The 12,352-nt window shown below is 42.7% G+C and overlaps 1 protein-coding gene across 2 annotated transcripts; it reads left to right on the top strand.

The window, feature by feature from the left end:
* Positions 1–8,037: 8,037 nt before the first annotated feature.
* Positions 8,038–11,559, top strand: LOC133457765 (uncharacterized). 2 transcript variants are annotated; one of them, XM_061737093.1, is made up of 3 exons: positions 8,038–10,722; positions 10,942–11,004; positions 11,145–11,559. In XM_061737093.1, the coding sequence occupies exon 1, from the start codon at positions 8,219–8,221 to the stop codon at positions 10,439–10,441; it is 2,223 nt and encodes a 740-aa protein (XP_061593077.1). In that variant the 5' UTR covers positions 8,038–8,218; the 3' UTR covers positions 10,442–10,722; positions 10,942–11,004; positions 11,145–11,559. The 2 variants fall into 2 exon arrangements, with proteins under 2 accessions (XP_061593077.1, XP_061593076.1); XM_061737092.1 differs by having other exon boundaries at positions 8,038–11,004.
* The last annotated feature ends 793 nt before the right edge of the window (positions 11,560–12,352 follow it).

Raw genomic sequence — 12,352 nt, 5'->3', positions numbered from 1 at the left:
CTGGCCCCCTTTTTTCTCTTTTGTGCATGTTTGCAGGCCGGAGCTTCAGGAGCTGCGTGCTGGCCTGCGGTCCCCCCCTCTGGTCATCCCGCTGCTGCTTCTACATGCCTGCCCCCCCCTCTGGTCATCCCGTTGCTGCTTCCACGTGCCTGCCCCCCCCTCTGGTCATCCCGTTGCCGCTTCCACCTGCCTGCTGTGTGCTGCTGACGTCCTACGCCCCCCTCTGGTCATCCCGCTGCTGCTTCCACCTGCCTGCGGTGTGCTGCTGACGTCCCCGACTCCCCCAGTCTGGCCTTCAGCAGGAGGGTCCCCCCTTATGAGCCAGGTCCTGCTGCTCAAGGTTTCTTCCCTCCTAAAGGGGAGTTTTTCCTTGCCACTGTTTGGCTTAAGGTTTTTCTCCCACTAGGGGAGTTTTTACCTGCCATCGTTTATGTAATAATTGCTCGGGGGTTTATGTTCATGTTCTTGTCTCTGGAAAGATCCTAGAGACAACTTTTGTTGTATTAGACGCTATACAGATAAAATTGAATTTAATTGAATTTAATTGAATTGAATACCGCTCATCCATGGACAACCTGCTGACCTGTATTACAGTCTGTAAATTAAGATATCAAGTGTTAAAGTATGAAATTCTTTGTTTTGTTGTTTTGTTTTCTTATCATTTCTTGAATTGTTATTTTTTACATGTACAAAATAAATCAAATCGAATTTTTAAAAATCTAATACTTTTTCCTGGCCTCTCTGTGCAATATTCCACCACATGTGTAGTAATATGTTATTATCTGTAGATAGGATCTCAGGTCTTGATTTGACTATTTAAAAAGGCACCTTAGCCTTTTTATATTATTTATATTTCTTGTATCTGTTTGCACTGTCTTGCACTGGAAAGGTGATGCTGCTTTTAATCTCACTGTAGCCATGTATAATGGCATTAAAGTATTCTATTCTATTCTAACACAGAGATGCTTAAGTGTGTTTAAGAGAAGCACTGATTGGCTTCAGTGGATAAGAGACAGACAAGAAAATAAAGAAATGTCTGCAAAAAAATAAAAAGTAAAAATGATGGTGGGAATGACCGTTTTGTTCTATATGTATTATATGAATCTTAAAGCTACCTTGCATTGTTTTTCTAATGCAGGAGCACCAATTCACATACATTATATCAGGCAGTATTTAAAAAAAAACTCCACCATGTATAGTCATAAAAAACAAATCCCACTCCAAGGAAAAAAGGAAGATAACTCTGAAATTAATTTGTTCACAGGTATTGTTGGAGTCACAATAAAAGTGCTCTACTCTCAATATGCAAGGTGATGGTGCCTAACGCACAATAGCAAGAAAAATATGTCAAACATTTGGAATGAACTGGTTTTCTTCACTAATTTCTAATCAAATTTAATCTGTCTTTCATCTGAGTCTCAATTTTAGACAATCACAATGTGCATTACATGATAGCACACAAAAACAATTGAGCACCCGTTAAGCACCCGTTAAACATTCACAGTGCTGTTGGAAAAAGTAAGCGGCCCCTTGGAGTCAGAAACCTGTGGTTACTGCACAGCAGTAACAGGGGAAACACTAAAGGCATTTAGCAGCTATTTGTAGGGTGTAGTTAACATGGCCAAAGCCAGATGTTTCAGGGCTGTATCTTAAGAGCTGAGATGTGGATCAAGGAAGCTGAATCACACATGAAACCCTATTCTTTACATTCTTAAATGTTCAGTTTTGACTTCACATGAAATAAGGAACTCAATGTTGACCCAGTAATGCTCTTCTGCCTTATTAGACTACGACAGCTTCCACATTTATATCAATAGTGATTTCAGGTTAAAGCTGTAGTGTAGAAAATAAGTGTAATTTCTGAGAGGCATCAACCATTTTTAGTGTGTTTACAAACATAAATGATGCAGTTTTAATAGCCTAAATTGTCATACTGTATAACTTTGTCCAGTATCTCTGTGCATTTAATTCTGGTTGGTTTGAGGTTTCAAAATAATCTATGCATAGCACAATGCAGACTGTAAACTGCCTGAAGGCATACACGACACAAATATCCTAACTTTAAATGTTGTACATGGATTAGAAGTGAAGATGTTATTGGCTAAAATAAGTACATTCCCTCTTGTTTTTGTGGGAGAATGGAGGAGCAGAGTTAGATCACAGAAGTGACTGACTTTTTAAAGTCATTTACATGGATCAAGTTGGTCACACACCAACAAGAGGCAATATATCACCTGCTCCCACGTTATCCTATATTTTGTTGTGTGGATTACAGCAATCAGTTGATGTTCGACTTACTTTGTATCATAAAAATATGCAGATTTTAACACATTCATATTGTGGTTATTGATTTCACGAAATGAAATATTTCTTTGTATTAGTTAGGTTTTGGGGTCTAAAAGTCCTAGGTATAGCAAAAACACTTTTTATTTGTCATATGTCATATTTACCCTTTAGTTGAGCTGTCGGATCACTTAGAACTGGCCTAGGGACAATCGTCTTGCATCTTTCCAGTTTTAGCCCCCAGAAAGATATAGCTTAGTAAACAAAACTTAGGAGGTGCAGACAAAACGTTAACATTGGCAAATAAAATGTGTATTATTCTTCTATTCTAGAGAAAGGGATATAATAAAAACGGTATCTGAAGAGGCACGTTATTGTAACCCAGGTCATATAAATATTTACTGTTGAGACACAAATGTTCTTGAGCATGTGGAAAAAATTCATCTAATGTGAGTTTTATTAAAAAGGAAACATGCATCTTATTTTGAAATTCCCGGAAGTGGAAAAAAAAAAAACTCCGCCGTCTCTGAAAAAGACGATTTGGAAAGAAAGACGTGAGAAACACGGAGGTGATATTTTTCTTTGTTCAGAAACTTGTCAGATAGACCTGGATAACCACCAGTGAAGCGAACCCTGTTCCGTGAAGATGTTTTTGTGTGTATTTGGATTCTTCTGGGTGAGTTTGACTGTTTGTAAATGAGAAATGCATGGCTGTAAAACTTCAATGGCGGCCGTTGTGTTGTGAGCAGTGCTTTTAATTCGATGTACGTGACGCTGTTTAAGTGACACTGGTTATATATATGTTGTAGAGTGTTTTTTTTATGTGCCTTCGTGCACCAAATGAAACTAAAATGCACAATACAATGCACTGAAAAAAAGGCGCTTTGTTCTGTAGTGTGTCGGCGGTGCGCCGTCGCCATTTTGAGACGTCAGGAGAGCCCGTTTACTGATTCCTTTGGTAAGAAAACCTTTTGCGTCACTTTTGGTTTGTTTTATTATTTTATGTTTACACTGTTAAACCAAACAGTAAAAAATGTAAGCTAACCACTGTGATGGAAAGTTAGATGTATTTTGAAAATTGCTCTGACTGTTATGCAGGTCAGGTTTTTTTGTTGGATGTATGATCCTGCGTGCTGATCCAGTCCAGAGGTGGCGAGCCAACTGTACCAGGACCCACGGATGTCTGCTGATTGGGAGAGTTTGATTTCCTCTGGACTGCCTGAACTTTGCTGATCCTGCTAGGTGGTAGGATAAAACTGCACTTACCATCCTTCTGCATACTCTGGGAGGACATCAGAACCCACATTTCTGTGGTGTGGAGTTGCACCACAGTGACTGACTAAAAATCCCCCGGGGGTGTATTTTGTTTTTTTTATCATTTATTTAGTGATCTGGGCCCAGCTTTCACTGTGTTTATTTTGATGATCATATTTGTGTTGTCCACTGTTTTTGTTTGGACTGTTTAATACAGGTGCTTGAACTAAGTTTGTTGTGTGGCCTCATTAATTATCTCTTCTGCTCCAGTAGCCGAACCTAATCTTTAAATATATAAAACTAAGTTCCAGATTAATCACTTCTATATTGAAGTGTGTGTTACAGAAATTTGGCGGAGCCAGCCAGGAGCAGTTAGATAATTAGTAAGCCCATTTATGTATTTTTTTTTTCTGTTGCTCAGTGTAGAGCAGAGCTGAGTGGTAATTCGTTTGATTGAAATCTGCCTTATCATTAAGATGGATGTAGTGACACGTGAAGCAGTGAAAATTCCTAATTCTGCTATTGTTAGTGGGTTGACCTGGACTGAGGTAGATAATGAGCTTCAGAGCTATTTAGAAACTCATGGCTCTATTAACAGAGTTCTTCGCATAGATGAACCAGGCTCAGAGTTTTGTCACAGTGCGATAATTGAGTTCTCGTTTGGTACTGCAATGCAAAGCCTCACTCCTATACTGCCACTTACATACAAAAGTCCCACTCAACCTGATGTAACATTCCAGGTCCGTGCACTTGCTAGTGTTTATCCCCCGGCTGTTAGTCAAAGCGCCACTAAGAGTTATCTTACTGAGTTACACACCATTGCTAAGATGACAGGGAAATCATTTGAACTTGTTTTGCAAGAAGAGTTGACAAAGCTTAGTAGTTTAACTGCTACCTCTGCAGAAAGTGTGCCTTCAGGAGGGGGTGATAGGGATGTGAGCCAGGCACCTAGTCCAGATTCTGTGTTGCCACTTCTCAGTGCAACTAGTGTTGCCCCCACTTTTACCACAATCCCTATGCCAACATTGAATGTTCCTACCTCAGTCTACTCAACCGCATCAGAGCAAAACCTGACCAAAGGGCCACCATGTGTCAAATCACCATATGCACACTTAACCGCTAGTGATATGAACCCACCTGAGGTACAGAAGGTTGTGGTGGAACATATTGTTAGGCAGGATGAAGCCCCATCCTACCACTATGCTAGCTCCCGCATCCGTGCCTTTTCTGGTAGATTGCCACGACCAAATAATGAGGCAGACTATGAAACTTGGCGGTCAAGTGTGGAACTTCTTTTAACAGACCCAACTCTATCTGACTTAAACCGATCCCGCAAAATTGTAGAGAGCTTGCTACCCCCAGCCTCTGATTTTATCAAACACCTTGGGTCTCAAGCATCACCGTTAGCATACCTTCAGCTCCTTGACTCCGCTTATGGCACAGTGGAGGATGGAGACGAGCTGTTTGCTAGATTTCTGAGCACACTGCAGAATGCTGGTGAGAATCCCTCGAACTACCTCCACCGACTTCAAGTCGTGCTAAGTACTGCTATGAGGAGGGGCGGAGTCTCCGCCGATGAGTTTGACAGGCATTTGTTAAAGCAATTTTGCAGAGGCTGTTGGGATGACGCTTTAATCTCAGACCTCCAACTTGAGCAAAAGTTAAAGCGGCCACCTTCTTTTGCCGAACTGTTACTCCAGCTTCGTACAGAGGAAGACAAACATGCTAATAAAGCAATGCGCATGAAAAAACACCTCGGTGCCTCTAAGCAACCACCAGGTGGTCCCAAACAGCGCGTGTGGTCCCAAGTACAAAGTGCATGTGCTTGTTCAGAGCACGAGGTGACAGCTGAGGCAGAGCAATTGAAGAAGCAAATTGCTGAGCTACAGGCACAAGTTGCTCAATTAGCAACCATAAACAGGAGCAAAAGTGAAACACCTTTGAACACAAACAAAAAAGTGACTTCACAGCCAAAACCAGACCCCCGGTCATCTTTGCCTCCACTTGCTTCAGAAAACAGACCACTCAATAGGCCCCGCCCATGGTATTGTTTTCGCTGTGGGGAAGATGGGCACACAGCACCCAAATGCACTAATGAAGCTAACCCAACCTTGGTAGCAACAAAGAGGAAGAGATTGCAACAAAAGCAGGAGCAGTGGGAATCTGAGAATTATCCCACTGATCCTCATTTAAACTGATTGCGACTCCCGTTGTGGGACGAACAGGAGTTGAATTAAATAACATATGTCCCCTCACATCCACACCAGTCAGAGAAAGACACCCTACTAGTCAAAACCGCCAATTACCAAAAAGGTTAGTCGGGACAAAATGCACTGCCCAAGTGTCAGTAGCAGGTCAAGAAATAAATTGCCTTTTAGACACAGGGTCCCAAGTTACGACAGTCCCCATGTCTTTCTATGAAAAAAACCTGAAAGGGCAACAGATTTTGCCTTTGGATGATTTATTGGAGGTGGAGGGTGCAAATGGGCAAGAGGTCCCATATTTTGGATATGTGCATCTACATATTACCTTCCCCAGAGAGTTTGTTGGACAGAGAGCTGAGGTTTCGACATTGGCCCTTGTTGTCCCTGATATGAGAAAGGGGGCTAAAGAGCAACTCCTTATAGGCACAAATACTCTCGACGTGTTGTACTCAGATTTAGCCCCTCACATTGATGATGCCAACATGCCATGTGGCTACAAGGCTGTGCTTAAAGTCCTGGAAATCAGACACAGACAAGGGCAAACTGGCAACTTAGGGTCAGTGAAACTTGCAGCAAAAGGCCCACAAGTAATTCCTGCTGGTCATACTGTCGCCCTAGAGGGACTAGTGAATGTCAGGCGCTCTTTTGATGAAAAGTATGTTGTTGTTGAGCAGCCGTCAACTCCCTCCCTGCCAGGTGGTCTGCTTGTGGCGAATTGTTTGGTCACCTTACCTGTTAAACGACTGGGTACAGTAGCTGTCATAATCAGAAATGAAACGGAGCATGATGTTGTAATACAACCAAAGGCAGTGATAGCTGAAGTCAATGCTGTCCAGCAAGAGATGCCGCATGAGTGTGACTCTAGCACAACTGACTCTGCAGCAGACCAGTCCAAACCCAGTCCAGATCTCAAGTTTGATTTCGGTGACTCTCCTTTGTCGGCTGACTGGAAGGAGAAGATAACACGGGCATTAAACTCCATGCCTGAGGTGTTTGCTCACCATGACCTTGACTTTGGTCACACTAGTCAGGTCAAGCATCACATTAAGCTCCAAGATCAAACCCCTTTCAAACAAAGAGCCAGACCAATCCATCCGCAGGATGTCGATGCTGTGCGAAAGCATCTGAGAGACCTACTTAATGCTGGTGTGATTCAAGAGTCGGAATCTCCTTTTGCATCCCCCATTGTAGTGGTCCGGAAGCGTGATAATACTGTCCGTCTCTGTATTGACTACCGCAAACTCAACTCACAGACAATCAAGGATGCCTATGCCCTTCCCAATTTGGAAGAAGTTTTCTCTGTCTTAACTGGCTCAAAGTGGTTTTCAGTTTTAGATTTGAAATCCGGCTATTACCAAATCGAGATGGAGGAAGCCGACAAAGAGAAAACAGCGTTTGTGTGTCCTTTGGGATTCTATGAATTTAAAAGAATGCCCCAAGGAGTCACAAACGCACCCAGTACTTTCCAGCGTCTTATGGAGCGCTGTATGGGTGACCTAAATTTGAAGGAGGTGCTGGTATTCATTGATGACCTGATCATTTTTTCAGAAACCCTGCAAGAACACGAAGAGAGGCTGCTGCGTGTCCTCACTCGCTTGAAAGAGTATGGCCTCAAACTCTCGCCTGAAAAGTGTCGATTTTTCCAGTCTTCAGTCAGATATCTAGGCCATATTGTTTCACAAAATGGAGTTGAGACAGATCCCGAAAAAACGCAAGCCCTTAAAACCTGGCCAAAGCCGAGAAATCTGAAGGAGTTGAGATCTTTCTTGGGGTTTTGCGGATACTACCGCAGATTCATTAAAGACTTCTCCCAAATTGTGAAGCCACTAAATGTGTTAACTGCTGGATATCCTCCAACCCGCAAGGACAAGAAAAAGGTGAATTCTGCTCAGTATCGTGACCCCAAAGAAATGTTTGGTGAGCGCTGGACTGCTTCTTGTCAGCAAGCTTTCAACACTATAATTGAGAAGCTCACTTCAGCACCTGTCCTGGGTTTTGCCAACCCTAAGCTACCATATCTGCTTCACACAGATGCTAGCAGTACAGGGCTGGGTGCCGCTTTATATCAACAGCAAGATGGTGAATTGCGTGCTATCGCTTTTGCGAGCAGAGGATTGTCTACAAGTGAAGCTAGATATCCGGCTCACAAATTAGAGTTTTTAGCGCTCAAGTGGGCCGTTACTGAAAAGTTTTGTGACTATCTTTATGGAGCTAGTTTCACTGTAGTTACTGATAGTAACCCCCTCACCTATATTCTCACTACTGCCAAGCTTGATGCCACTAGTTACAGGTGGCTGTCAGCCCTTTCCACCTATTCATTAAAGTTGCAATATAGGGCAGGAAAACAAAACTTGGATGCAGATGCCCTATCCAGGCGGTCACATGGTGAGCTGTTTGACGACTATGCTTCACAAAAAGAACAAGAGAGGATCAGTAAGTTCACTGCCAACCACCTGTCTGAAACCGAAACCTCTGAGATGGTTAATACAGAGGAGATAAAGGCCATCTGTGAGAGGCATGATGTCTACTTAAGGGATGAGAAGTCTGACCCTTCTGATCGTTCTATTGCATTGGTTGAGTCCATAACACTCTGTCCTGAGGCAATCCCCCTCAGTTTTCAAGGGGAACATGATCATGGGTTGCCAGTGGTACCCTCTCTCTCTGTAGCTGAACTGTCAGAGAAGCAGCACGCAGATCCCAGCATCAGAGAAATAATAACTCACATGCAAACAGGGGAATCACCCCCACCTTTAGTAAGGACGGAGCTCCCTGAGTTTGTTTTCTTATTGAGAGAACGGAAAAAGTTGGAACTCATAGACGGAGTTTTGTACAGGAAGAGACAAAGTGCCAATACCAGCACCTATCAGCTGGTTCTGCCACGAGAACTGAGAGAGCTAGTGCTGAAAAGCCTGCATGATGAAATGGGTCATCTCGGTGTTGAACGGACACTTGACCTTGCGAGGGATAGGTTTTATTGGCCGAAAATGTCTTCAACAGTTGAGGAAAAAATAAGGGCATGTGATCGTTGTGTCCGACGAAAGACTCCAGTGGAGAGAGCTGCCCCGATGGTCAACATACGGACCAGCAGACCTCTAGAGCTAGTTTGCATGGACTTTTTAAGTGTTGAACCAGATCGGAGTAATACCAAAGATATACTGGTAATAACGGATCATTTCACAAAATACGCCCTAGCTATACCGACTCCAAACCAGAAAGCAACCACTGTGGCCAAGTGTTTGTGGGACCATTTTATAGTGCATTATGGGTTTCCTGAGAAGCTTCATAGTGATCAGGGCCCAGATTTTGAGTCACGCACTATAAAGGAGTTGTGTGTCATGGCAGGGATAAAAAAGACAAGAACGACTCCATATCATCCGAAAGGAAACCCTGTTGAGCGCTTTAACAGAACGCTATTGCAAATGTTAGGCACTCTGGACAACAAAGACAAGTCCCATTGGCGAGATTATGTTAAACCACTGGCACATGCGTACAATTGTACTAAACATGAAGTCACAGGTTTTTCTCCCTATGAGCTTATGTTTGGGAGGAAGCCGAGGCTCCCTGTAGATCTAGCCTTTGAGCTTCCTGTCAATGATCAGTCTATGTCCCACTCACAGTATGTGCAAAACTTAAAGGACAGTTTGAAGGAAAGCTATGCACTTTGCAATAAAAATGCTCAGAAGTCTGCTGAGCGCAATAAACTCAGGTTTGACAAAAGAGTAACAGAGTCTAGTTTAGAACCAGGTGACCGAGTGCTAGTTAGAAACGTGCGATTGAGAGGGAAGCATAAACTAGCTGACAGGTGGGAAGCAGAGGTTTATGTAGTTGTCTCAAGAGCTGGTGATCTCCCAGTATACAGAGTGTGTCCAGAAAGGAAAAAGGGGCCCTTGCGCACCCTACACAGGGACCTGTTGTTACCCTGCAGGTTTTTGCCAGTAAGCGTTCCAGAGAGCTCAACCCCACCACCGGTGACGAAAAAGCCAAGGACTCGTCAAAACCCGGGCAGTGAAAATGAAAATGAGGAGTGTGAACAGTCAGATGATGATGAATCGTATCCCCTAAGGTATGTGCCGGTGGAATCACCTGCATGCAGCACAATCCCTAGAGTGGATGAGGCAGTGGATGATGTTATAACTAAGGATGGCACTGCTGAACTCGCTGCTGCTCCTCCCGAACCATGTAGTACAGACTCTGAGAGACTGGTTCCGCAGGAAGTGGCTGAGGAAGCCTTAATAACAAAGCCATCTGATCCTGGAACCTCAGACCCCAAAATGTTGGAGAGACACTCTTTCTTGCGAAAAGAAATACCTCCTGTGTCCTCCAGGTGCCCTGATGGAGAAGTTGAGATGCTCACACCTGACAATACAGATCATACCCCTCACAATGATACCCAGCTTGACATGACGCATTCAGATGAGTCATCAGGAGAGGTGCAGAGGGCGGTCAGGTGTTCAAACAGACTAAGGACAGGACCCAAAAGACTCCATTATGCAGAGCTTGGAAATCCTTTAATAGAAGTGGTACAATCACTTTTCCAGAGTCTCAGTGATGCATTAGTTAACTCATTAAATGGTGTCGATTCACGGGTTGATGATCAAATTAGTACAACTCCAGGTGTGCCAGTAATTACACAGCCACTAAGGAGGAGCACAGGGACGTGCCTCCCTTCACAGGGGGAGGGTGTAACCCAGGTCATATAAATATTTACTGTTGAGACACAAATGTTCTTGAGCATGTGGAAAAAATTCATCTAATGTGAGTTTTATTAAAAAGGAAACATGCATCTTATTTTGAAATTCCCGGAAGTGGAAAAAAAAAAACTCCGCCGTCTCTGAAAAAGACGATTTGGAAAGAAAGACGTGAGAAACACGGAGGTGATATTTTTCTTTGTTCAGAAACTTGTCAGATAGACCTGGATAACCACCAGTGAAGCGAACCCTGTTCCGTGAAGATGTTTTTGTGTGTATTTGGATTCTTCTGGGTGAGTTTGACTGTTTGTAAATGAGAAATTCATGGCTGTAAAACTTTAATGGCGGCCGTTGTGTTGTGAGCAGTGCTTTTAATTCGATGTACGTGACGCTGTTTAAGTGACACTGGTTATATATATGTTGTAGAGTGTTTTTTTTATGTGCCTTCGTGCACCAAATGAAACTAAAATGCACAATACAATGCACTGAAAAAAAGGCGCTTTGTTCTGTAGTGTGTCGGCGGTGCGCCGTCGCCATTTTGAGACGTCAGGAGAGCCCGTTTACTGATTCCTTTGGTAAGAAAACCTTTTGCGTCACTTTTGGTTTGTTTTATTATTTTATGTTTACACTGTTAAACCAAACAGTAAAAAATGTAAGCTAACCACTGTGATGGAAAGTTAGATGTATTTTGAAAATTGCTCTGACTGTTATGCAGGTCAGGTTTTTTTGTTGGATGTATGATCCTGCGTGCTGATCCAGTCCAGAGGTGGCGAGCCAACTGTACCAGGACCCACGGATGTCTGCTGATTGGGAGAGTTTGATTTCCTCTGGACTGCCTGAACTTTGCTGATCCTGCTAGGTGGTAGGATAAAACTGCACTTACCATCCTTCTGCATACTCTGGGAGGACATCAGAACCCACATTTCTGTGGTGTGGAGTTGCACCACAGTGACTGACTAAAAATCCCCCGGGGGTGTATTTTGTTTTTTTTATCATTTATTTAGTGATCTGGGCCCAGCTTTCACTGTGTTTATTTTGATGATCATATTTGTGTTGTCCACTGTTTTTGTTTGGACTGTTTAATACAGGTGCTTGAACTAAGTTTGTTGTGTGGCCTCATTAATTATCTCTTCTGCTCCAGTAGCCGAACCTAATCTTTAAATATATAAAACTAAGTTCCAGATTAATCACTTCTATATTGAAGTGTGTGTTACATTATCATATTCTGTTTATTTACATATTCTGTTTATTTTGGCAGCATTTATTATTCACCATTGATCATTGATCAAATCATTGATGAGTCCGCTTGATTTAGGCTTTAATTGGCTACCCTCTCCGGCAATTATAAAGATTAAAAGATTACATTTACTCGTGCACAACTGACTCTGTGCATGAAGAAAGGGGGCAAGATGACGTCTTATCTTGGGTAAATTATCAATTTCACTTAATATGCGGTTTAATTTGAAAGTTGTTTAAACATCAGGCGACATTCGTGTACTTTGGCGCCACCCAGTGGCATCAACAGGAGACTGTAGCAGACGGCGGATGATGAATGAATGTGCTGAAACCAGAACTCAGGAGTTTCTTATAATCATGGAGTCATCAATTTGGATTCTAAGGGATTTGTCGGATTTTGGACTCATCTGGAGTATGTAATATCATGTAACTGAGTCAACTACCCGACCTTGTAAATTCAGCTGTAACCATCGTCAATTATACAGTTGGGCAAAATTAATCATAACTGAGAAAATCAGAATCTTCCTACAAATACACTTACTGAAATGAGAACAAAAAGTGTCATTGTATAAAGACTACACAAAAAAACACCCAAAACTACCGTAGTTTTAAAACCAATAAATCTGCTTAAGTTGCAGGCACTGGTAAATACTCTGCCTGAAAACCAAAATGATTGAGTTGGAACCT

Source organism: Cololabis saira, chromosome 13 (assembly GCF_033807715.1).
Source record: "Cololabis saira isolate AMF1-May2022 chromosome 13, fColSai1.1, whole genome shotgun sequence".
Lineage (NCBI taxonomy): Eukaryota > Metazoa > Chordata > Actinopteri > Beloniformes > Belonidae > Cololabis > Cololabis saira.
The sequence above is the reverse complement of the archived record's forward strand: the minus strand, read 5'-3'. Positions and strand labels throughout refer to the sequence as shown.